The sequence below is a fragment of the Paralichthys olivaceus genome, chromosome 15, assembly GCF_024713975.1.
Source record: "Paralichthys olivaceus isolate ysfri-2021 chromosome 15, ASM2471397v2, whole genome shotgun sequence".
NCBI classification, from domain to species: domain Eukaryota; kingdom Metazoa; phylum Chordata; class Actinopteri; order Pleuronectiformes; family Paralichthyidae; genus Paralichthys; species Paralichthys olivaceus.
The window spans coordinates 20,288,133-20,315,302 of record NC_091107.1 but is presented as its reverse complement, the minus strand read 5'-3'; the positions used below and the strand labels follow the sequence as shown (position 1 = coordinate 20,315,302).

General features: G+C 40.6%; 1 protein-coding gene across 3 annotated transcripts; it reads right to left on the bottom strand.

Moving 5' to 3' along the window:
* Positions 1-561: 561 nt before the first annotated feature.
* Positions 562-25,617, bottom strand: gdpd5a (glycerophosphodiester phosphodiesterase domain containing 5a). 3 transcript variants are annotated; one of them, XM_020085418.2, is made up of 17 exons: positions 25,343-25,487; positions 16,776-16,950; positions 11,131-11,234; positions 10,918-11,011; positions 10,767-10,826; positions 10,567-10,665; positions 9,805-9,898; positions 9,014-9,159; positions 8,233-8,315; positions 7,927-8,077; positions 7,070-7,300; positions 6,612-6,757; positions 4,423-4,570; positions 3,965-4,047; positions 3,155-3,169; positions 2,793-2,905; positions 1,632-1,881 (listed from the first exon to the last, which is right to left on the bottom strand). In XM_020085418.2, exons 2-17 carry the CDS (start codon positions 16,890-16,892, stop codon positions 1,790-1,792), a joined length of 1,776 nt encoding a protein of 591 aa, XP_019940977.2. In that variant the 5' UTR covers positions 16,893-16,950; positions 25,343-25,487; the 3' UTR covers positions 1,632-1,789. The 3 variants fall into 3 exon arrangements, with proteins under 3 accessions (XP_019940979.2, XP_019940977.2, XP_019940978.2); XM_020085419.2 differs by having other exon boundaries at positions 7,079-7,300; XM_020085420.2 differs by lacking the exon at positions 3,155-3,169 and having other exon boundaries at positions 562-1,881; positions 25,343-25,617.
* Positions 25,618-27,170: the final 1,553 nt, after the last annotated feature.

Sequence of the window (27,170 nt, the reverse complement as noted above, 5' to 3'; positions counted from 1 at the left end):
TCTCTGCTCTCTTGGTTGATTTTTTGTAATCAGCAAGTAAACGTATTGTTGCTTGAAATTCCTCGACAAGCCTGAAGTCTACTGCTATCACCAGCTTAATATAGCATGTGAGCATGCTAAGATATGCTACTTATAACAAAAGACAAAAAGTGAAGCACTGGGCCCAGAGTTAGGTCAATAGATTAGTTGAATTGGTCTTAAACAATTTGAAAAATGCAATACAATTTTGTCCTGATAAAGAAAAGTCCTTTAGTCTCCTCTGGAGACAACAAATGTCTGATCAAATCCCTCCAACAGTTGCTGTCCTCCATGGAGCTGCATAGCAGTACTCACACTGGCAGTAACTCCATAAATACTACCATTATTGATATGCAACAGTTAGATTAGTTATCTGACCTACAGCAAGTGACTTTAAGAGTTTGTGTCAGTTTAATTTGTATTTTTATTATTATTATATATTTTTATTATCAATACTATATTTAATTTATGTATTTATTTAAAATACTTTTAGAATATCTTTGAAAATAATCCAGAGAAGAAAACATGCACATTTTTCAAAGAGAAAAGATCCAATTTATTGAACAGTTGACAGTAGTAGTAGTAGTAGTAGTCTGAATTTTTACCTCCTATCATTAAACTAAAAATATACAGTATTTTTCAATATTCTACCAGTCACTTTATTTAACAAAAAGGCAGCCATGTGAAAGGTGTAATAACTAATATGACTATACAGCAAATCAATCATGGCAGATAAGAGGCAGAGAAAATGCAGAACATTGGCACCCCCCACCCCACACAAAGTACCTTCATCCCATCAAACTGCAAGAAAAGACATGCCAGAGTCTGTCACACATATAATAGGACTTCAGTTATCATGATAATCAATGCAAACATAAGATATTCTGTTTATACGTCCAAAACAAATCCTCTCAGAGGGGAAAAAATAAAAACTCATATTTACATCAGTGTATATTACAGAACACTACACAGCTCATTTCCTCTGTTATAAAACAACAGCAAAAGTCAATGACATGGAAAAATACAACAGAACAGCTTTATTAGCTCAGATAAACATTTGGAGAAGGTCACTCAAGCAAATGGACCGAAACAGAAGATCTTCCTCATGGTCAGATGGATGTTTGGCCCAATAACAACACAGATTAATACATCTATAGCCAATAATATTGAATGAGTGGATATTCTGCTGATACAATGTGTTTCTACATGAAGAAGTGAACTGATGTTCTAAAATTATGATTCAAACACACAGATTTATTACAAAGAATTCCTGTTTCACCAGGTCGGTGACTGTGGCTCCGTCTGACTCAACACAATTCTCAGTTTGTTCATCCACTGAGTGATGACATCATCACATATGCAAAACAGCAATATTCCCAGCGCCCTTTACATTTTTCAAGTACAGTTGAAAGTGACAGCCTTTGACAGGGTAAGTAAATACTGGACTGTTTTAGAGCCTTGTAGATTAGACTGGCAGGAAATCAACAAAAGTACATTATATTCAAAATATCTACATGAAGGTGTCTGATGATGAAAGGTTGCACTGATAAAAAAAAAAAACACTGCCCAGTCGAAAAATTTGTTCATCTCATAAAATGCAATCAAAATTGAAGTTGCACGTAAGCAGGTGGATAAACAATTCTTTTAAAAACTTAGTGGAAAGATTCCTTGTCCGCACAAGATTTGGTGGCTGTCATCACTTCCGGGGTTGTTTGCCGTACAGATCACAAGAAAAATCCTTGTCAGTCATTTTCCGTGCGTGGCTGGTTTTTCAGTGACTGAGGCCTCCATGAGAGTAGGTGGCGTAACCGTTCTCAGGATACAGAGACAGCTCCTCTGTGCTGCTCAGCCCATTGTTAATCTCTAAAAAAAAGAAACATTAGTGTTTTCTGCTGCTGAACTTCAATCGTGTATTTATCCAGTCAATATGTGAGGGAGTTTAAGTTACACAGCCTGATGATTAAAGAGCATTGGGTTACGTTGAATTAGTGATGAACTAGAAATACAGCACAGCACTTGAACCAGTTCAGTTTCAGTCCACGTTTCTAGTTTCTGATTTATTTGAGGTCACTCTGACCTTTAACCACTGCAATCTAATCAAATTAAAAATGGTGCTCTTGACACGTTCTTAAGATAATGTCTTCACATTGCAAAAAGAGTTGTGTGAGGTCACAGTGACTTCCACCTTTAACATCTAAAGTCTGATAAGTTCATCATTGAATCCAACTGAATGTTTGGACCAAATTTTAAAAAGTTCCCTCAAGGCGTTCGTGTTCACAACAATGGGACAATCGGATGGACGTACAGACAGACGGATGGACGGACTGAAAACCTGGAAACATAATGCCTCGGGACATTGACTGTCTCTGGCGTGGATGTGTTAATACCAAGATTTTTGGCTCTTCTGATTTTTGCATCATAGTTTTAAATGCCTATATTATTTAATGCATCAATTGTTGCCGTAAAGAGCTCAACAGTCCGATTTATTTACTGGACACAAGCTGTGACTACACTGATTCACTGGCACCTGTAGATAAAACTCGAGCACCCCCCTGTGATGGGATTAAAAACTGTCTCCCACCTCTGATTTGCATACACATCCTTGTTATCCTGTGATGAAACTATATCACTCATAGATTTAATAATGGCTTTTTACCTTGATAATAGTAGCTGATATGGGAGCTTACAACAATAAGGATGTGGTGCATGTTTTTTCTGTCCAGTTAAAACCAGAGCGACTCTATTTCGTGGTGTGAATGTGCTCGGAGCTCTACCTGAGAATATGAGCTTCTCCTTCATGATGTTGACGTCTCGGCTGGACCGTCGCACCACCGCGCTCAGCATGATCTGTTCAGGGTTATAGGTCTGCATCCCGCTCATCCTCCACCTGTTACAGCAGACACACATACAAAAGATTGCAAGCACACAATGCCACCTGTGTTATTACACCTTTTTAAATTCAGCTGTAGTGGTACACATGAAATGAACATTTAATGGGGCCACACGGATATACAAGAGGTAAACAAGTGCAGGGAAAGAAAGGGAAGGAGTCTGCCTCTGGGTGTTGGGCAGAAAAAGGTACAAGGAGGACAGACGAGGAGGCAGAAACAAGGAGCAAGGCGGTGGCAGGAGTTACCTGATCATATGATAGCTGACAGATGCCAGGGGGCAGCGGAGATAGGTTGCATGCAGATCAGGCAGAGCACAGCACAAAGAGGACAGGAAGAGAGTGAGAGGTTAGAGCACGGAGGAGAAACGTGGAAACATCCAGAAGACAAAAGACAAGAGGAGAAAAAAAAAACAAAGAGAAGAAGTAAAGCATGAACAGTCAGTGTAGAAAAAGCAGACAGTACAAAGGCCAAAGGTCATCTCAGATCCAATCAGACTGTTACAGTTTAGTTTTGTTAATACTGAATCTGTGAATTTAGATTTAGATAAAACAGACATTTATTATCATTTCACTAAACAACAATGACACCAACTGTGTTCACCAAATAAGACAACAATGGATAATATATCAATAACACTGATCAGCCACAATAAAAAGACCTGGTTCTGGAGATGCTGCTATTGAGTGTAGCTTTTAAACGCTGTGAGCAACACAAATTAACTGTGCCCGGGCTGAGGCAGAGGTGCATATCTGAAAACCTGAACACAACAAATCAAAACTATCCGCTTGGTGAAATACCACACAAAACTTATTTTGCATTTTTTAATTATTTGCATGCACGGACCCTTTAAGAAACCTGCTCACCCTTGTCATAGGTTGCATATGCCCACTGGTTTTGACTAAATTGAGGAATACTATTCTGCCTTTTTTTTTTTATTTAATCGTATCCCTACTAAATATATTAAAATTGTATACAGGGTGAATGAGAGAATGATAGAATGACTATGATGACTGTTTGGACAGGTGCATGTATGTCACAGTCCAACCTGCACTTACTTCTGAAAACAGAAAATCCCTACGACGATGGCGACAGACACCAAATCTGAAGAGATCCAGATGAAGCCGTAAGCGTACTGGCTCTGCAATACAAGACAAGAAAAGTAGTTCCCAGTCAGCACCACTGGAGGTCACCATCAACACACACGCATTCCTGAAGCTAACTGACTACAGCAAAAGCATGTAGGGCACTTGTTATATACAGTCTATGGTTGGACAGCTGTTCTTCGGTTCAGGTCCGTCCTCTGGTCTCAGACTCTTTCCCAGGGTTCTGTTGTTGTCTAACTCCACGCTGAGCTCCCTCATATTTCTCTCCCTCAAGTCTTGCTGGGCCCTCGTCAGTCTCTGTCCTCTCCTGCTGTCCTCTTGTCTCGCTGTGTGACCTTTTCTGTCTGTGTGTGTGTGTGTGTGTGTGTGTGTGTGTGTGTGTAAGAGAGAAAGAGGGGAGAGCAGTTTACCATGAGCCAGATGGGGTAAGGCACCTTTCGGAGGACTTGAGGGGCATCAGAGGACACAGAAGGCACCCCACTACACCACAGAATGGAGTAGAGCCAGGGCTCGTTCACTGGGTACACGGTCACACTCACATTATTGGTCAGATAGTCCCTGAGAGAAAGGAAAATACATGTGAGAGCTGGAAATAAAGATCCGCCCCCCCATTGTCACAACACCCTGCTCTTACTTTGTGGTCAACAAAAACTATTGCAACCTCAAATCCTTTCAAATGTGACTGCTGACACTGATCTTAGTTACTGTCCAACTCTAGCTTAGCATGAAGAAAGAACATTCAGGAGGAATGTCAAGAGTCAGGAAGTTCCAACATAATTAATAATATTATAAAAGTGATTAAGAGAATCTGACGTGAAAACTAAGTAGTGTTTCTACAGCAGCGACAGTAAAGTCACCATCAACTCAATAATAAGACTGGAGACAAATCTAACATGTCGGTCAAATAAATAATATTCCTGAGTAACGTATAGAGAAGAACACAGACATTTGACAGTAACAATCCTCCTGTCTGTCCTCTGTCCTCCTCTCTTTGTCCTCCTTTCTGTCGACCTCCTTGTCCTTTGTCCTACAGTCTGACCTCTGTCCTTCTCCCTCTGTCCTCCTTACTGTTCACTGTTATCCTCCCTGTCCTCCGTCATCCAGTCTGACCTCTGTCCTTCTCCCTCTGTCCTCTGTCCTCCTCTCTCTGCTGCTGCTGTGGTTCACTATCTGCAGGGGGCAGCAGGTTGTCTCAGGCAGTAGATAAGTATATATGAATTTAATAGATTTACTCAGATTTAAGGCTGACGGGTTTAACCAGCATGTTGTGGTTGTGTAAAACACTATGAGAGACAAAACCCAGGCTGCACTAATGAGAGTCTAGAGGACGTGAAGCTTCCCTAAGATGATCATGGAATCTTACTGATTGTTGTAAGTATACAAATGTTAACAGGCTGTAATAGCCAATGGGTGGGTCAGGTTTTTTAACACACACACCAACACACGCATCCTTCAAATATGGACAGTAAACATTAATTAAGTCACCCTTCCATATTCTGTGTTTTCAGCCTGATGCATCATAAAATAAAAGGGGCTCTCAGAGACTGTACACCTCTGCCAAGGCCCAACAGTCCCCTTACTAAATTACACTACAACTGGCTTTTCATTTGGATCTGCACCAAATGACACACACTCATGAACATCAGTCCTAAAAATGTTGAAAAATGTCCTCTGCTGCAATGTTAAAGAAAGTGAAAAAGAAAACCTGGATCTGCCCCCTGATTTGGACGGTGGATTTTATCCTGACCTGTACCAACTTTCTTGTGCTGGTTTGTCCTTTAGTTTTTGCTTTATCCTGCTGACTGACTAAATGACTAACTAACTAACTAACTAAGTGACTAATGGATGTTTATTGACAGCCACAACATAAGAGGTGGAAGGGGACCTGTGATCACAATGGCGAAGTCCAAAATCAATCACTAATCACTATATAGTCCACGAGAGAGAGTTTAGTGTTGTCCAAATCTTTAGTGAAATGTATCATACCCTTTGTAGTGCACTCATTGTCTCCCACAAAGCATTGCGAAAAGTAGAGTTCAGCTGATGGTCACATACCGAGCAACATATACCATCGTGCATTGCACTTTCGGTGGAGAGACAAGAGGAAAGAGAGCAGCTGGAGCAGCCTAACATCAGTCCTGTCACACAAATGTTAATACGAGCAAAGCAGCACAAGCAGCACTGCGGCTACCGACTTTATTTCTACATTTAAATATTCAACAAGTTTTTACCTTAAAGTATTAAAGGTTCAGTGTGTAGACGTTATTGTTGTTGTACGTAATAATCCTTCGACAATAACATATTCCCCAACCCCCCCCCACCTTTTACATCTTTGAACTTGTAGTCTTGAATTGATGTTGTTCACCCCCTCAAATTTCCACACACAGATTATTGGCTATTTTCAGTTACACTCAGCCAGGTGAAGACCAAGTCAATGCTTTACATGGAAGACAACTTGAATGGCTGTAGCAGACTTATAATTACTTAAAGAGTAAACACCTATGTAAACTTCATGAGAGAAGTCAAAGTGATGTCAGATTATTTCATCAGATCATGCTCTGTCTCCTCTCCTTTATTTCTAGCTCTTTCTTGCTCTTACTGTATGTCTCTGTGGCTGGCCTGGCTATAGTGGAGGGTCAAGCTAGTGATTCCCCTCTGCCTTATCTCCTCCACAGACAGCTTCTCAGTTGTGGTCTGCTGAAGCCCTCGCACCCTCCCCCTGTCGGTGTCGGGGGTCCACGTCACCTGGCAGGAAAACATAAGACGTGGAAAGACGCTGCTCAGACAGAATCCACTGTGTGCTTCATATTTAGCAGAATTGTGCAGTGCAAAGGTGTTCCTTGTAGGATTTAAAATATCAACAAGACAAATTGTCCTTGCAGCAGTTTTCAGCTGAAACATCAGTGCCCTCTGACTGTTTTGAGTCATAAAGCAGTTTTCTACATAATTCCTTCTGGCAATCTGCTCAGTAACAGTTGTTTATACATGATTTCTTAAGGTTGGAGTTCTACAAGCAGCACCTTTAATTTATCAAAGGATGATTAAGGAGAGACCTACAGTCCTCACCCGCTTCTGGGAAATCCCTGCTTTCTGCACGGCCCACAGCGTGTCCATGAACCAGCTCCGGGAGCGCGGGTGCTCTGGTGGAGGTTTGCGGACGTTGAGCAGTGCAGAGCTGTTGGCCCTGGCTGCCAGACGCAGCATCTCCACCAGGCTGCAAACAGTCTGGTTGCCTATTCTGCTGCGGTCCCTCGCTGTCAGGGTCTCAACTGTCCAGTAGGGGTCAGTCTGGAAGCAGAGGAAAGCAACAGAGAAAAAGACACTGAGGTAAAATGGCTTTTAACTTAAACCATGATCTGTAGTGAGTGATGCAAACAGCAGCAGTAGGAGTAAATATGTACAGCCAATGTATTTTACAAAGACAGCACATATGTTTTTCATTCAACAAATCAATGTCAATATTACATTTTTATATTGTTCGTGTTTACATTTCCCCTTTTTCTTTCTCACGTCACAATTTTAACCAAAAATAAAATTCTTTTACATATTCATTTCCAAAGCAAACATTCAGTTTGGAGTCTGTTTCATCTTTTATGACTTTATATCTAAATTTACCCACTGACCCCTTGAACTAATATTTCATGACTGCAAATTATTGTCAGTTTTAATTCCTTGGAAAATCAAATTCATTCATATAACACATATTCTATTATTTATTATACAGGTTAATGTTTACTACATTTGATACTCTCTGCCTAATAAATAATAAACATCTATTGTATCATGTTTTAGACAATTTCACCATTATTCATTACAAAATATGTTGGATGATGTGTCAAGGGACAAAGTAACTTTATAGCTGTGGTGCTTTAACAATATGAATGTGAGCTGAGGTGGGGTGGATTGTTCAGTACCTCCAAATACCACTGGCCCGCATTTAGAGAGCGAATCTCTGTCCAGTTGAAAAGAGAGGCATCATCAAACTGTCTGGCTGGAAAGACCTTATTGACGTCGGTGGTTCGCCTGAACGTGCGGTCTCGCATGAGGAACGGAACTCCATCCACGCTGAGGGGAAACAGGGGTCAGAAAATGTTTTACTTTAAAATCACTTATTCTGTCTCATTACAACTAACAACACATGGGACTTTGGAGCACACATTATCCATTTAATGTGAATAAATGACTCAGAAATAAAATGTTACTAATGTGTAATCAATAACCTGATAGCGACGTCGGCCTCCAGGGAGCTGGCTCCATAATGCAGGGCTCGGTTAAAAGACACCATGGTGTTTTCTGGAGCCAGCTGATGCAAAGAGAGGACACACAGGAGGAGTGTGTAGAAAAACACACATCAATGGGCCGTGATAGAATTATAATATGTAAATGGGGAAACATGATTTGTTGACATCACAGATTGAAATGATTACAAAGTGAAACCAGAAAGGGGAAATAACCCAGTCCTTTATCATGCACATAAATACATTGTGAATTTGTTATTATAATGGTTTTCAATACAATTATATAAACATTAGTTACAATCATAGTCACAGCAAAAATGAGAATAGGGTTAAAAATCGTTCTGATATTGATCTCCATTGTGTGTGTGTGTACGTGCACTCTGAACATCACTCTACATTTGTTCACAGCTAGTCATCAGGAATTTGCTTGGCCAGCTGTGAAATGAAAGTTCAATGTGTTGTTGTCTGTCGAGCTGTGTGAGTAACACAACAGGCTCATTCTGCTGTGGAGCTATAGCACAGAGTCAGATACATATTCAAACCTTAGTACACAAACTGTTGTCATGCATGTTCTTATAAAATCATCAAATCACCCTCATCAAATTATTTCAACATCATTTTCACACTTTATTCCACTTCTCCAGAGCATGAGGGACATGCACACCTGACCGGCTGCAGCAGTGTCCTCCCCGCAGAGCTGTACGCCATCCATCTGAACAGTTAAGTGGATCAGACAGTGAGGTCTGGCAAAGCGCCAACTCACCATAGGAGCTCCCCGTCGACCGATGATGTCTGGCCGAGGTTTGAGGCTGTGGCGGTCCATGATGCAGGGGCAGGTGAATGTGAGCGGTGCTAAACAGACAGCCAGCAGGACGATGACGTAGATCAGCAGCACCAGTATCTGGAAATCTAAGAGGGAGGAAGAAGAGGGTTTTTAGAGTCACTTCATTCTTTATTCTTCTGCTCATCTCATCTACATATTGTGAAGAAAAAAAAAAAGGGTTTTAGTAGAAGTCTGTTTAATTTGCTAATGGTGGAAAATTTGGACGATGGCAGGAAATCTCAGGAAAAACTTTTTAGCATTGGTGTAAAATATCTTCGTATGTAACTCAAATATTTATACATGATGGAACTTTCTACTGGAGATGATGCAATGAAATACATTTGTCAATCATCTATATTGAAAAACATCAGACAAGAAAGAATTGACATTATTAAAAACAACAGTGACTAAAACTATGCACTATATTGTTGATAATAAAGGTTTAAGTCTAAAATAAAATAATAAACTCACTCTCTATATTTGTATTACATACATAAATCTCTTTTTTGCAACTGTACAAGTACCACCAACCATGCAAATCTGTACCAAACTACTGTACGCATGATGTGGAAGGTTGGGAAACATTTACTTCTGGTTTGACCTGCTTGTAGTAACTTTTTTTGCAACCTATTTAAAATTAAATCATAATAAAGATCTGTCTCCCTTATGTGGAAATGGAAAAGAGACATTTTGCATCATGGAAACTTTTCGAAATAGCAGCATTGACTTACTGGATCTCTCTCTGCGGACCACATACCCAGCTACCAACCAGCTGATAGCTGTGACTGTCACCAGGGCGCCAATGTGCAGGAACGGTGCTGTGGACTGGAAACAAAACACAATACGTTTGTGAAATGATGCTTATTTATTACAGACAACAGAGAGTAACTTTGAAGACATTCTCATAATCAACATATCTCAAAAATACGGTGACGATCAGAGGAAACCGAGAAAATATGATTTTTCTGTCTCCCAAAAAAAACCGAATACATGAATCAAACTAACTTTTTCATTAATACCATGTTGCTGATTCACATCCAAAGATTTTATCGCCATAGTTACAGGACAAGGCCTAACATTGTAAATACACCCTGCAGACATTGTTGCCATATCATGTCATTAACATGTGAAAGGTTTAAGTGTAGACAGGGTTTAAACGACTGGAAAAGAAACAGTCTGAAATTTTGATGAGAGAGGATTCATCTGCTCAATTAACCTTTGCTGAGAGATTTAATACAAATCATCCAAATTATTACATGCTTTGCTGCTGAAATCCCATTTTCTCCACCTGATCATCCCACCTTAAATCTCTTATTTAAAAGCTTTATTATAGATTCTTTCAAAATGTACAGTTGCAAATGAGTGCCCCTATGCAGCTACCCGTCACTGTTATATATGTAATTTTAGTCAACAAACGAAATAAGCAAAAGCATAAACGCAAAATGAAGACGTGCAGCGGGATTATGGCCGTCTCATTTTGATTCTACACCAACCTGCAGTGACACAAGCAGGATGTCCCACTCATCTCCCCATATGTCATCAACGGACACGACACCAGAGATAGTGGTGAGCAATGTGGCCAACACTCCGATCTGTTGAGATGAGACGCACATTTATGAAGTCAAGGTTTTGATTCAAAACTGTGTCTGTGGAGCAAATTCACATCAACAGCGTATGATGGAAATCACAGCACCTTGTGCACCCAGAAGAGATTCAGCTGTTGGCCCAAGGATATGTGGAAAAGAGCTAATATCTGAAAAAAAGAACCAATTTTTAGTAAAAGGTACCTTAACTGATCAATAATCAGGTCTGCTGACATTTTGGGATTAGAAGACGACTGTTACCAGTAAGAATGTAATGTAGCTGAATCCCACAGTGGTGGACGCGAGGATGGGGATCGTCTCATCCCTCCATTCTCCAGAGCGGTTGTAAACTGACCTGTGGACAGAACAGAGATGACTGATCTGTGCTGGTGTCACAGAGAAACTTTGCCTTGTTTGTCTGGTTCCATCCTCATCCAACATGCTGGTGATACACACAGAGGAGAACCGACTCACCAGTTAAACTCGTTGAAATCATTTTGAGCCACCAACCAGAAGTAGGCCCAAAAGAGAAGCAGGAGGAAAGAACTGCACAAGATGATGAACCAAGTACACTCCCACTGTGAAGGAAACCACAAAGGACAGTTGAATTTGAGTTTCCTCCTGAATGACGCATCAGGGAGGAACGAAGCTCTGAGAAAAAAACAAACAGCTATAATCAATATTGTCATGTCAACAATGGATCAAGTTATTATGTGTTGGTTGTAGTGACACAACCAAGTGATAATTATCATCTGACTCTGAGGATCCCCTCAGGACAAAGGATCCACACAGCAGTTTTCATCTCATTGTTTTATGTTGTGTTATTTTTGATGGCCAATTAATGAATCTAAAATATCCTCACTGCCATCTTGTGCAGCAGCGATTGTTGGATGAGGCCTCGGCAGCGAGGTCGATACACACGTCAGTCACAAGTCTCAACTGTCAATCATGATGTTACGGTATTAAATCATCAATTAAACCTTAACCTTGAACATACATGCAATCATTTGTCCATATTAGTGCATGTCTCCTGACAGCTTATGGACATGCTCGAAACCAACACAGAGCAGTGCCACTGGAAATCTAGGAGGGGGGAGCAGCCATTAGTTTACGTGAGATGACCACAGGACATGAGGAAGACAATTCAACAATGGCACGTTTTTGGAGAAAGACTTTAAGAGCTGTTAAAAACTACAGTCATACACAGCTGCTACATTAGCACAGTCTTCTTCCCTGTCGCCATGATTGTTGTAACAAACTGTGGACTCTGCACTGCCCTAACAACCGTGCCATTGAAAGGACACATGGAAGTATGGCTATAAAAATGTGATTGAAAATAAACAGTGATTGTTACATCATTTGAAAAGGACGTATCTCATTTCATACGTAAAAGCAGCATAAATGCACCTTTAAATGGAGGAGGCTGGATTCATGACGTATACTGCAGCCAGCCACCAGGTATCCTCTGATATCTTACAATCCAGACATAAGAGTACCATGACCATCATATGAACCACTTGGTCGGAGAGAAGACTCAAAACGTATGATTATGATTCTCCCCCTCTGCTGGCTGAGAGTAACTTTCATCTTGCTCACACTATGAACTAAATCAATTTAGTCAATTAATTAATTCCAAGGTTGCCGGGCTTTTATAGTTAGTGTCACAACCAACTATAATAGCTTAGCCTAACTTCCACTAGAAACTTAACTGAATGTATTAATCGTCACTCAAAAGTCTTTGTTATTTTTATTTTTCATTCTTTACTTTTACTTTTACCATCACTTGTTACGGGTTTGGGTCTTGTTTTACTTGTTGCACTGGGTTTCAAGTGGTCTTGGTTTACTTTAATTTGCTATACAAATAAAGTTATTATTAAAGTTATTATCAATGTGAGGCCCACTGGGAGCTACAGTGGTTAAAGGAGTCAATTTCGTAACAAAGTCAAAACATATTTCTAAAAGAACTGTATTTAACCCCTTACTTTCAGGCCTTCTGTCTTCAAATATGGGGCAAAGGTATGGAGGAGGACTTGTGCAGCTCTCAAGGACTCTTCCCTTCAGTAGTTAACAGGATTAGCTGCTAGTGCCATGCGAGGGGAGGTGTAGAATATGATAGGCCAGTCAACAGATCCTTTGAACACTGATCAGCTTTGCACAACACTGTGCCTGGACTAACCTCTACCACTGGCTTATATAAGAGGCTGGGAGATCATTGTGTGCAAGTGTAGAGCAAATGGCCGCGCTGATCGAGCTGTGGTCTCAAGCTTGTGAAGGGTCCATCTGTTAGTCAGGAGAGGAGAGTGGATGCAAACGTATGATTTAAATGAAAGAGTGACACAGTCAGCAAAATATGACAGTGTATGACGACTTTCAGGGGCTGATTTTAATTGGTTTAGCACCTGGCCGTCAGGTGACTGGTACTTGACTATGAGGCACTGAGCCAGAGTCACGTTGTCCATTCAGCTCATGATAACAAACAGTCGGGGGAATATCGTCAGTGAAGTCTTCACAGATGCACTGATGTTACCACGACGGCCTTTCTGTGCAAATCCATACCATTATATAAACACTAGAATGCTGTACTTCAAAATGTGATTCGTCCCTGGTCAATATTTCTATCCTGGTATCTTCTCCAGGTCTGGTGGGCTTGAACTTAAAAAAGTATCTGCACCATGTGACGCAATGAGTACCTGTGTGAATGAACATTTACAAATCTTTGTTATCTGTTCTTCGTGTCTTCTTTGAGAGTTCTTGTTTGGTGGATTAGGATTCCAGTTTCAGAGGGAGGGTCACCATGCAGCGGGTCACATGGAGGCTGTGACTAACAGGTGAAGTAATCCCTGGCTGAGAAAATCTCCTTGGTGAAGAAAATGGTGACGAAGAGAAGCTCTGTCCTCAGCAACTACTGTCAAAGTTCACATTAGCATGACAGTAAGTAAGATCAGTGCTCAGCTGCTCCTGTGGGAGAGTCCTCTCTGCATCCACCAGCACAGTAACTCTACATGTGACTATGGACAGTACAGACAGGGAATGTTGGGAATACTTCAGATTAGGAGACTGGCATAAAAACAGACATGTTTCATGATGTCATATATATCATTCATTCATTCATCCACACCACATTTTCCAGCCTTTAGCAGGCAACTGACCCTGTGCTGAACGCTTTCTTTTCAGAGATTTATATGTAGCTTTATATATTTATATAGATATAGAAATGTATAGATTTCTGACACTTTCTCCTGAGAGCTACAGGGTCCATCCGTCTTTCCAGCCAGAACTGCTGGTACCAGGCCTCTGACAGGGCTCATAAATCCTGATCTATGTGCTGACCTCACCACCCGACCACCCTCTGCTGATAAATACCACACAGAATGGCCTGTGTTGGACAAGGGCAGTGTCAGCTGAACTAAAACAAAGCAAATACACGTTTGTCTGTATTCAGGATTAAAATACAGACAAATTAACAAATGATCATTAATGCAGAATATATAATGTGGATAGTGGACATACAGTGTCATTTTTCAAAAAATGTGCAGTGGTTGAACAAAGTGGAACTGAAGAAGAGAATTCAACCACTGATTGTTGCACTTGAACCATACTGGTGGTTCACGAGAGTGCAACAATCACCTGAACCCTCTGCAGTCATGTTGCAGATTATATGTTATGTATGAATCATTAAAATGAAATTAATAAATTGATTTCGAAAAACACAAAATAGTCAGTTAACTGCAATTAGTAGAACAAATACCTCATCCATGAAGATCCATTAACTATCCCCTGGGAAATCAGTGACAACTTAAAAGACCAATGTTAAAGAATATTTTGGGCTCTTCTCTGAGCCATAACACATCCTGCAGCCAAATTCTGTTGTAACCTGCCCCATAGGTTTTGTGTAGCTTAACAACAAACAACAATACAGTGCATGTTTGACCACCTCTGGTGCTATGGAACTGTTAATCTGCTAAATGCTCCACTATTCATCAGCCAGCCGCTACATTAACTTTGTGTGTCTGCTGCTCGTCAGGTAGTGTACGGTCATTAGAGCTTTTATCCTCACAATGGCTCATGCCTGCTGCAGCATGAGGAAGGCCGGTTGATGAAAAGGCAATGAGAGCGAACCACAACATTCAAGTGGCAAGTTCTACAACCATAACGAGGGAGCTCATCACATCAAACACAGACATGTTATTCAGTGTTAATACTGAAAGATTGATTACTTCAGCTTTAAAAGGGCATACACACCAATGTATGCCACCAATTTTTCCTGCAGTAAAGTAATATTGCTGTGGACCATGAGGCAGAGTTACCAATGCACACAGAAGCAGAGGTTCTGAACTGATGATTTCTAGAGAACACTGAGCCTGAAACACAGTTCAGTGGAAGCATTGAGGCTTAAATTCAGCCTGGATTAAAACAATGACTGTCTGTGATAAAATCATTCACACATCACAGCACAGTGCTGCTGCAGCAGTAGCAACTGACATGACCTGACATGAACTGACAGACAGACAGACTGGGAGACTGATGGAGAGACAGACAGACGGATAGATGGATAGATAGAAATATGGATAGATGGGTAGATTACTGTGTGTTTGTGTTTCTTCCTCTTGGTCAGCACATTCACAGTGCTCGATTCACACATTTTGTAAATGGAGTCATTTATGGCCTTGTGATAAATCGTCCAGCAGCAGGAGCTGCGTCTGTCTGCTCAGTGTGTATCCAACACAGCTGGGTGTCTGGATCTGCTTTACACATCCAAACACTGCTCTGATTCTGCTGCTCGCTTTATTGTAAGGATCGCTTTCCACAGTTACTAGGGCCTGGTCAAGAAGCCCCTTAGGAATGTAAGAGGGAAAAAATTGGGAAGATATCAATGTCTCTAATGGATTTTTTGTTTTTGAAACATTTTAAATGGAATTTAAAACCTTGAATGAATGAAGCAACAAGTTCAATACTAACACCGACCAAAGCTTTCATCAGTTTTTAGTTACATATGATAACTATAATGCTTAAACCAAACAATACACTTCAATCCTGGACAACATTGTCCCAAACTCTTATTATGAGAACAGACTTTTTGAATGAACAGTAATTTGTTTTCAAGTTTTTAAAAGGTAAGTGGTATCTTAAATATTTCCATTTGGGCTGTTACAGGAGCCTATAGGCGCTTTGACTTCTACCATGTAAGACAGTGACATCGCTTCTTTGAAATCTTCATGGCGATTTATTAAACTGCCCAGAAATGAGTCAAAACACATTCAACATCAAAATAACGTGGTCAAAGGAATGGTACTCAATACAGCGCAACAGTCTCCCTATGATACCACATGGAAATTCACTAGATCCAGATTTCACACACTCATAATATCAGTCCCCTAAACTTGTCTAATTTGTCTATTAAGATTTATGAATTATTCTCTGAGAAATCAATGAAAATGTTGAAAACGCAAATCTCGCTATGTTAAGGAAAGCGATGAAAAATTCCTGGATGATTTCTTTCCTGATCCATCCAGCCATCGTTCCGCCAAGCTTTGTGGTGATCTGTGCAGTAGTTTCTATGTAATCTACTTACAAAACGGCACCAAGAGAATGAACTAAAGGAAAATACAATGTGCAGTACAGGAGCCTGTATCAAAGCCACAATCAAAATAAGTGTAAGTACAGTGTGCTGCACGTGTGTTTGCTGCTGTGTAGTTTTCTGTTGCCATTCACAGAGCCTGACCTACTCGTTTGGCCCTTAGAACCACAGAATGAAAAAACAGTCCACTTATCCCTGAGGTGTGGTCAGGTTTCGGTGCAGCCTCCGCAGGACTGTGTGGTCTCATTATCAGACTGTTTTGTTCTGCTCTTCACAATATACAGAACACTGAGCCAATCGACACACACACTTAACTCAATCAAGTGTTTCTTCATGTAAACGCTTGTATTTGGAGTGAGAAAAACATTAACGTTATTCAACAGAAGTTTTGGTACTAGAGGTATGCAACCTGTTTAGTCTATTACAAATAACTCCAGTAGTGCAGTATGAGGTAAAAGGTTTACTAAACAAATACATTTTCCAAAGAGACGTTTCTGGTTGTTATCACAATATACGTAGATACTCAGAGGCGTTATCTTACCCTGGAGCTGTCGTCTTGGGAACGCTGGTAGCGTTTCCAGCGGCAACCATAGATCCCAGTGACAAAGGACACAAAGACCTGCTTCTCATAGACCTGTAAGGGTTGGTGTTTCACCATGCTCCTTCAGCCTCAACGCACCACCAGTCCGTTAACATCCCACACAGGACCGGGAATCCTGCGGAGAGGTAGAAGAGGTGTTACTGTAACAAAAATAAACACAGTGTCTGTCCATACAATTACATTTCTCATCAACATGTTGTGTCACGTCATGTTGCTGAGGTATATTTTCACACTGCAGCCCTGAGCCTTGCTTAGACTGACAACACCACTGAAAGCAAGTCAACAACGTATTAGTGATTAATGTCTGGGACACATAATATTATGGTGTATTCTTTACAGTCGCTAGGTCAGCCCTGAGCCATCTATGGCTCGTTTCACGTACTTGAGCCACACGGCTGCTCCTTGAATCTGCTGTCTGTTGTTCACACAGGCAGCGTGTCTGCAGCAGAGATGCTTTGTGAGGTTTCTGGGATGTTCGCTGTAGTTCCTTGGATAAAAATACAGCTATACACGCATCTAAATGCCAGGAAAGTAAGCTATGAAACCGGTCCTGTGACGACACTAAAGGTCTCGTGAAAACAAAACCAAGGTTTTAAAAAAAGAAACTGTAAAAATGCTAGAGTTCTTTTACTTTGAAAGGGGTACAGGAAGCGTTGCAACTATTTCTGTTTTTACATATTTAACTGATAAATGTTAAAACTGTGGTAAAAGATCTTTTTCCTTATAAATGTGCAGTACTCAGAGAAAAAAGACGAGACCTCGATTCAAAAGATGGAAAAAGTGGAGCAAAGAGTCTATTACTGATAGGCTGGTGAATATTTCATGCTGTTACATATTTTAAATGTAATTAAAGTTACTTTATTTAGTGGAATATATTGTTTTTTAATGGCTGCATCTGAGCCACTCCTGCAGGGATTGACTTTTATCTTGTTCTGTATTTATCACTGTGCCTATTTGTACCATTCACAACTTATCTTACAACCTAGTTTGGAAGATGCATATCATACTGCATAGAATTTTTTTTTGTTTTATTTTATTTTGGAATATCATTTTTATTTTAGAATGTCCTTATCTTGTGTAAATGAGATTAACATTTTGAAGTTAAATTCAGTTTGTTTTGGAAACTGAATGCATGTGCACACACACTGCAGTCATGCATCCAATCCTTTCCTATGAGGATTCAATGATGGTTATTTCCTGATGTTTGAAAGCAATTTTGGCATTTGCCTCGTTTTGAACATGACACTTCATGATCACAATCAATGTGCACTTTACATTGTTATTAACTCTTAATATACTGTTTGAACGCAATACATTCAATTTACTCACTACTTGAGTAGTTTTTTTACTCTTACTCAATAACTTTTTTATCAGAACTTTTATTCCTACTTGTTTGTAATCATTAATCCAACTTGTCATTATAATTATAAAGAAGCAATAGTTTTACTTGAGTACCGTTTGTTTACTCTACCCACCACTGCAAATAGGCATTTGTAGTTAGGTGTATGGGTATGACTGGAGATTGTCAATAACAAACTGCTTATACTCTCAGTCTCACTGGTGCCAAAGAGAAAAGCTTGTTGCCTTGGTGGCAGGTGAAAATGTCTTGGCACAGGAGGTGGAAAAACTCGCTGCTCTGCCTTGTCTCTTTTTCCTGGTTCCAATATTTTTCACTTTTCTAAATCTGGAGTATTTTATAGGACATAAATATGAAATAATTTCAGTTAATGTAACCTACAGAAATGTGCGTGTTGTTTAAATGTCGAAAGAAAAAAAAAGTCGGAGCATGTGACCTTCCAGGCCTTTGTGTTCACAGACACTCCTGGGCAGTCCTTCAGAAAGTGTTGACTCTTAAAAATGATAATTTTTTTTTTGACATGTTTTATGGTGTGGCTTAATGGATATTAGTCTTTTATCCAGAATGAAAAATCCCAACAATCGTGGGTTGTTATGAAATCATGCATGGACATCTGTGATCCACAGAGGACTAATGTATGATTCTGGCATTTCAGATTGATTGTCTTCAAAATAAATAAATGAATTATTTATCATAGTTTAAAGAATTAATTCATCAAAACTAGAAAAGCATTTAGAGGAGCACAAACCTGCAACAGTCCAATTAAATGCAATCAAGCTGCACCAAATTGTACCTACTAGACAGTCCCATAAATATTGGTGAATTTTTCCATTAAGATTCTTGAATTATTCTCTGGGAAATTGGTGAAAATGTCAAAAAAATTAAATAAATAACACCAGAATCTCAAAATGTAACGGAAAGTGATAAAACATTTCTGGATTTCTCTCCACCAGGTTTGGTGGAAACCATTCAGTTCATTTAATTCAGCAAGTTTTTGTGTTACCTATAAATCAACAGACAAAGGTGATAATATAACTTTGAGTGTTTTAAGTTTCAGGCTAAATACATGTATCACTACTGAAGTACTGAAGAAAATAAATGGATTGTACAAATAGCCTCCAAACCACCTGATTAATCCTCATCATCCGGATTCAGCCAGCAAACCAGCAGTACTATGTTTTCCTTTTGTTCCATATTTCAAGACTAATCTATTTGATTTTATTTCAAAAAAAGAATGAAGAGGATGAGCCTGAAAATGTTGGCCCAGTTTAACAGGCTTAAATCCCGAACCCTGAAATATTGAGTCGAATTGACTGACTTAGAGTAAACAGGCAGACAAATGGACCTAAGATCACCTCTTCTGTTATCTGAACCAAAGTCAAAATTGGAGCTGGAAAGAGAGCACGAGGTCGCTCACCCCGCCGGCTGATGTCAAGGCTGGCAGCAGCACTGTCGCCATCAGAGTGATTTTGTTGATGACTTGGAAAAGCCTCTGAGGGGAAGCTTCAAGTGTCACCACTCGCACTCGCCTGCCCCCCCGCAGGCAGCCTTTATACCACATGACAAGAAAAGGTGGCTGAAGCTACATCTTTGATGCAGCAGTCAAAGCCACAGCATTAAAGCACTGTGTCCAAAAAACAAGGCCTCCTCCAAATCCAGGAGAGCACTATGTACGTACAGCAGGGGTGGAACTGCAGAGGTGCAATTTAAAAAGCTCACTCTCATCCTCACAGCATTTCTGAAAACATTTGGTGCTGTTGACCCCACAGTAACCACCATGACCATGGCTAATCCCCTGCTACAACCCTAGAGCACGAGGTTTTCTAAAATACTATCAGACTTAACATTGAAAACAAAGCTCAGCTGAAATCAAATGTTTGCCATTTTATTGCTTAACCTCTACGAAAGGCAATTTCCTAGGCAGATAAAGGTGTATTAAGGCGTGTTTCCAAGTGAACGGTCCCCAACAAAACAAACTGCTCCTTTGTCCTTATCTCCGAGCGGAAAAATTACAACATGAAGGTGGGGGCCAAATGTGTGTCTATCTGTACTAACTCAGTTTCCATGTGACTCAAAGATTTTTTTTTAGAAATCAAAGGGTAAACACTGGAACAAACCTTAATTTGCCACGCAGATGTCAGCTGTTTTGCCTTTGAAACCTTTAAGGATTCAAAGAAATCATTCAATTCTATCCAATAATGACATTGACAATCTGTGCCAATGGTCATGGAAACCCACCAAGCACATGTCTTAAGGTGGCACTTTAGAAATGAGAGGGTCACTGAAGTAATCCATCAAATAAATATTTCTGGACCAAAGTGGTTGACTGGTAAACTAAACTGCCAGACCACCATAGCCATCTCAGAAATTGAGCCACATGCTGCCAACAAATGGGCAATGAATATAAGCGAATTTGTTATTTGCAGGAGAAAATGAAATAATAGATGCAGTGCTTGCAAACTTCTATTTCCTAATCATCAGTAGGTGGTCCAGGATGCATGTGGCCACATTCTGTTAGCTTTGGAATGCAAGTGCATCCTGGTCCACATTAAAGAACCATCTACTTAGCTGACAACCGCTGCAATTTCACAATGACCTTAAGTATTTTTTAATTCCTCAGTGTTTTTAATAACATTCATTTACTTGTGGCCACTGACACAATATCAACACGACGGCACACAGAGAGATCATACCTTTGCTAAGGCTAATGCCTGATCCTGCTATGTTAAAGAAAGTAAAAATAAAAAGGCCCTAATCAAATCCGTTCCAAAAACTCAGTGGGTTCTCACTTCCAGAATTAATTGGGTCGTTTTAGCGTGATCCTCTCCAGACAAACAAAAAGCAATGAAAACAGAACCTCCTGGTCGATGTAAATAACTGCCAGATATAGATTTTCTTCTCTTTTCTATTATATTACTAGGTCATTAAGGATATCATGGTAAATTCCCCAAAGGGTATTAAAGACTTACTTAAGGCATCCAACAGCGACTAGCCTGAAGATACGTGCATGTGTGTATCTTGGCAGCAAAACGTTTTGATGAACGTGAACATTTTCCCAGAAAATCTTCAGAACAAAATCAATCATATAGTTGTTTACTTTCATTGTCGAGAACTCTTATACATTCTCATTTGATGTTGCAGTACTTACACTACATCCTACATACATGTATTGTATTACCCATCATGTGTCCTGTTCAGCTTCTCTCAGGGGATAAGCCAGTGTTTGTTTAGGATTCTGTGCTAACCTTAATCTGTACAACAGTGTTCAAAAGGAGGAAGCTCGCAGGTCTTCATCCTTTCACTGTTGACTGATTATTACATGGAAACTCCCAGGCCTGAGGGAGCCTTCTGCTGCATTCAGAGGAGTTGGCAGATTCCCAGCATTCACATCCTGACCCTATCCTCAAACAAGGGCCAACTGGAGCTGAAATCACAGGGGCCTGATTCCAGCCAGGTTGGTCCATTGTCTCTGTGGCTTTTTCTACCACGTTGCTATTGCCTCAGGGCCAGTCATAACTCCACATTAAATCTGTATATACTCAAAGAACATAAATATGAAAAAGCCATCTTCTCATATTTGGTTTGTCTTGTCTGGTAACCAGGAACAGGACTAGAAAAAATGGACAGAGGCTGCTAATTTATGTGGATAAGATGTAATCCAGGTGCAGACAGGTGTTTGTGTCTGATATCACAGATGAATAGAGACTATGCTTGTCCCATTTATCCAGGCAAACATGGAACCATTACTGAAAGGAAAAGGTTTTCTTGGAACTCTATTCAATCAAGATGAATCTGTCATCATCGAGTACCATCCCTCTGAAGGAATGTCATCAACACACAATATTTACAGTATAACCACTGCGAGCGAAAGCATGCAGCCAATTCTGAGGATACTGCGCATAAGAGCTGTTAACGTCAATAAATGCCAGTGTTGATGAATCTCCATTTACCTGATATTTACACATCTTTTATTTTGCTGCAGTATGTGTGCTGTGGGATGAACCTGAAGTGTTGGCTGATTTGTAAATGTACCCACCAACTGTTGATTGGTCTCTAAGCAACGAGGCACTATTGTCTGTATTCATTTTTGATGTAAATTCCATTGTTTTGCTTACAAATCGTGCAAATGGAAAATTGCCTGTATTTATACAGAGCTTTCAAAATACAGATTTTTTTTCCCGTTCACGCATTCACACACTGTCCAGCATTTTATCAACAAACCAATCACACACAGCCCTTATGAGGATCAAAGCTCCAACCCTCTGGTTAGTGGACGACCCGCTCTCACTCCTGAGCCCCAGCTGTCCCAGTACATCTTCACTGCTCATTTTAAATCTGTTCCTGGTGCATTTACAGCATTTACAAGCCCCTTGTAACACGGTGAAGAAGAGAGCTCTTAAGCGGTCACTTGAATCCACCTGTTCTCTGCCCCGGTTTCCATCGGTGTCTCACTGGGCTGGCTCCAGGCCAGTTTCCTCTCATGAACCTGCTGCCGTTTACCTGAGAGGACTTTACTACTCTCCTCACTCCCCTGCCAACTTCCAGCAGTAACCTGGTTTAGGTGCTGCCACAAGCTAATGAGACTCCAGACGCCTCCATGTGTCAAAGTTGTCAGTGGAGTTAGAATCCTGCGCTCATTGAATAATAATACAATAATCCATTAAGTCTCACCCAACCAACTGCCACAGAGCCTCCGCCATATCAGGCTATTATTAGCCTTTTATCTCGGTCACTGTCGCCTCTTTCCAGGCTGCCATCATTCAGTCCTTCATGAAATTTACATTTGCATGCATTAATAATATCCTTAATCTTTCAGTGGATTTAGCCAAAAATAGAGTTTCCATTAGTGCCACGGGCTCATTATCCACACAGAGGGAGGAGGTATGAGGGCACAGACCGGAAACAAAGCCGCCGTCGCAGCCAATGAGCTTTTGTCATCAGCCATGTGTCCGTGAGGCGGCCAGAAGACGCGACTCTCCTGCTAGTGAAAGTGAGAGCTGTTCTTAGGCCATGCACATCATCAGCCAAGCAGCACCAGTCAGCAGCGAGGCTGTCTCTGACTCATTAAAGATGATTTAAGTCAGACAGATAACCGAGGCGGTGCTGCAGGAGGACCCTGATACACAGAGAGATGAGAGAGGACTGGTGGACAGACACTGTATGTCTGCTACTAATCAGATTTGTTGAGGACAAAAGGACAGAGCAACGTAATTAAAGCTTGATTCAGTTGCCTTGGAAAGTTGATGACGTCACCACTCACTCGCTCAAATGTATTTCCCTTCTTAAAAATAAAAAACAGAATGAATCAGCCTTTAGATACTTTCATAATGTATAAACTTTGTATAAGTTATACTTTCTTATATTTGAATATAACATTTAGTGAAGGACACTAAATCCATCCATCCATCCGTCTAGCACTTATCATTCTGAGGGTGGTGAGAGGAGCTGGAGCCAATGACAACTGAATTACATGCAGTACACAAGGGCAACTTAACATTCTATTAGCAGCATGATTTACTGCCTCACTTCAGTTTACCATGGTCTCCATCAGCTAAATGTTGAGTGCATGATGGGAAATGGAATCGTAACAATTGTGTTGATCGTGGATTACGATTACAGTTGTAAGCACTGCTCCCCCTCATCTCTGTCAGACATTTTCTTCAGGATACATACTTCAGACATTGATCCACCTCTCCATTTATTAGACACTGTCTTCTCATCAATGTTGTAAATGTTGTTATTTACGATTCCACTACATGTAGCAGTTAATAGGTTTAATACATTATTTTGAATTATTTTTCACTTTTTACTAAGGGCAGAGGATGTCACACCTTGTTAGGCCTGTGAGGCAAACAGGCCTAACAAGGTGGTGATTTGTGTATATGGGTTATACAAATAAAATTTGAGTGATTGAACTTAAATTTAAGGGATAGTTCGCAGAAAAATGAAATTTCCCTCATTATCTACTCACCACTATGCCGATGGAGGGGTGGGTGACACCATACTGCTCGTGTGGTGTCATCCAAGTGTCCGTAAGCCCTGACATTAATATTCGACTTCAAACTGCGTCATCTACACCAAGCATTAAGCCTAAATGTCCTCTGATATCTTCCAGTGAGAAGCAATCACAGACCCTGGGGCACACGTTCGCTAGCGTAGCCACGTCCACCGATTAAAACATGGAGTAAATGACCTCTTGAATCAAATGTGAAGGTCAGGGCTTGCTGACACTTGAATCACACTATATGAGCATTATGAAGGAATGTTACGGTTTTCCTGTTGTTTTATTACATCTGAAGTATTGGTCACCAGTTACTTCAATTGTATTGTATTGGGCTGCAACACTGTTTACCCTTAAAACTGCAAACATGTTTTGTGGACTCAACCACTTCACCAACCCCTCCATCAGCATAATGGTGAGTAGATGACGAGTGAATTTTCCTATTTCAGTGAACTATCCCTTTAAATTAAAATGAAAATTGCTCAATATATTAGCAAACAAACGATGAATCAACTGGTGAATACTTACAGCTGTTTTCCCTGAAACTACCAACTAAACCTCTTTAGTGTACTCCTACTCCTGCTTAACTAAGTAAATAACTTCTTACACTTGTATTAGTTTGATTTGATCCTATAATGTATATACAGACATGTGTATTTAGGCTTTCTATGTTTTTATTCTATACTTACACATAACAAGATAACACAATGATTCAGCTCAGTGATAAACTGTTGTGCACATCTCGACATTGACCTGACACCTGCAGAGTAACTCACACAACAATCCGTTCTGCAGCAAGTGTCACTGAAGCTGCTCTGGACACAGATGTAGTTTGTCTTACTTCATGGGACACATGCAGTTCATTCTGTCCAATTGTCTTCTGCATCGTCTCTATCAGCTAAACATCCATCTGCCAGCTCGTCTTGGAGAAAGTGTGGTGACACGAGACAGACGCAATGCTGCTGCTGAAAGCTCTGTGGTGAAATTGACCTTTGTGAATATGTGTGTCTGACTAAAAAAAAAAAAACCACAGTGAGCACACAGCAACTCCAAACTTCACCCAAGTGATGGCACAGCAGCGCACGGAGTGACAGCTCCATGGATTAGGTTTGATGCAGATAATCCTGTAAAGTGCGCACAGACACTCACCTCCACCACAGACTGCTGTTCTTTCTCCTGTCTCCCAGCGTCGAGCTTCGCAGGTTATTCTCTTACTTCCACGGTTGTTGACATCATGTCGCTTCTTGAATGCAGGATCCACTGATGACAAGTCTGCAAAGTGACGTTCAGAGACACTGAGACGCGTCGGGACACATCGGCCGAGTGATCCGCAGCGTGGACCGGAGGGGGTACACGTTGTTCGACGCGCGTAAAGTGAAGTGGAGTTTGACTAAGTGAGAGGACGGTGTCTCTCAGAGGAAACTGGACCATCAATTCTGGAGGAGACGAGTTAAAAAGTGTAATCCGTCACACACGGTGTGGGAGGAGCCGAGAGACACGCTGCAAGAAGTGTGCAGCTCCGAGCGGAGCCCTGAGAACCGAGCGTGTGTCTGACACCGCTGCTTCTTACAGTGTGCCCACTGACTGTCAGGTACATCAACCCGAGCAGCAGGAGGTCCAGTTAGACCAAGTCTTGCTGCTCAGCTCACTGTTACTGATGCTGCTTTTGTTGAACTCAATGTGAAATGTCCCAGTAAATTAAGTTCAACCTTAAAGGCTCAGTGTGTAAGATTTACATGAAAGGGGTCTATTGGCAGAAGTCTAATCCTAGTGGTGCTTTTACTACTGCGTTATCTACTAAATTATACAAATTGTTGTTTTCCTTTCCCTAGAACACTTTTTATTTAAATACTTTATATTTACATGAGGAGCAGGTCCTCTCTATGGAGGCCGCCATGTTTTTTTTACATTAGTCTAAACTGGACAAACTAAACACCTTTTGAGTTTTTATGACAACTGAAGCTACCACATGTTCTTTTTCATGTTTTGAAGGAGAGGGTGAGGTGAGGGGTGTTCAGCTGCAACATGCAACTTCAACAGCTTTATTTTTCCATATGCAATGGTTTTTTTATTCGCAAACATTTTTTTTTTGCCTCCTAAATGTACCATTTACAACACAATTTAAATCTGTATTCATGTCACTCAATTTATTATTACAACAAAAATAGTATTAAGCTGGTTAATATCTTCAATGCTCATATTATATTATATCATATTATATTATCATCAGGACTCCATTGTTAACATATTTTTTTTCTTCTGTGTTTTTTCTTAGAATGTTTCAGGAACTTTCTTGAAAATAAGACATGACTTCCTGACAGGGCTGTAAGATATCTTGTAAAATTTGGAAATTATCCAAACATAGCTCTTATATTGTACATTTGGCATCATGGATGTTGTTATTTGAGTAGAATAAAAGATCTGAAACAGATGTGATAGATGTGGTGAGGGTGTGGAGTGGAAAGTTATCTGCAGTCATCTGTAGCTCTTCCTGTTTGCTGTCTCCAGACCTGTTGGTTACAGCCTTCAAACAACTGAGAGACATGTGTCGACAGAGTGTGGGCTTTAGGAGAGTGGATTAGAGAGTGAGGGCAAACTTTAGAGAAATGTCTTCATGCCCAGTGAGTTATAAGACGTTCTGAGAGGGTTAAGTTGAGCATGCTGCAGGTTCCAAGTGTGGGTGGAGATGTCAGGAAGGAGAGCTCAAAGGGGGATAAAAGAAAATACAGTAATTTAATTAAACCTCCCAGTGGGGTGGGTGGGTGAGGGACCTGAAGTTGCCAAGGAGGGAGGTTTGGTATTAGCTTCATCTAATAGGAAATTGTGGTTTGTCCAGGAATTTACCGAGCAGGTGCATGAGGGTGGGTGTTGAGGTTCGGAAAGGGAGGCTTTAGTACCCCACTGCGAGGGAGGGTTTCCACAGGGCAAACATGCGCTTGAGCAGTGATGGGAAAGAATATATCACAAATAAGATATT

Excerpts from the sequence above, each read along its gene's own strand:
- gdpd5a (XM_020085418.2), bottom strand. The coding sequence starts at position 16,892 with ATGGTGAAACACCAACCCTTACAGGTCTATGAGAAGCAGGTCTTTGTG. Across the intron at positions 9,899-10,566 it reads TCCTGCTTGTGTCACTGCAG|TCCACAGCACCGTTCCTGCA; the intron begins GTTGGTGTAGAA and ends TTTTGTTTCCAG. Across the intron at positions 7,301-7,926 it reads CGGGCCAGTGGTATTTGGAG|ACTGACCCCTACTGGACAGT; the intron begins GTACTGAACAAT and ends CTCTGCTTCCAG.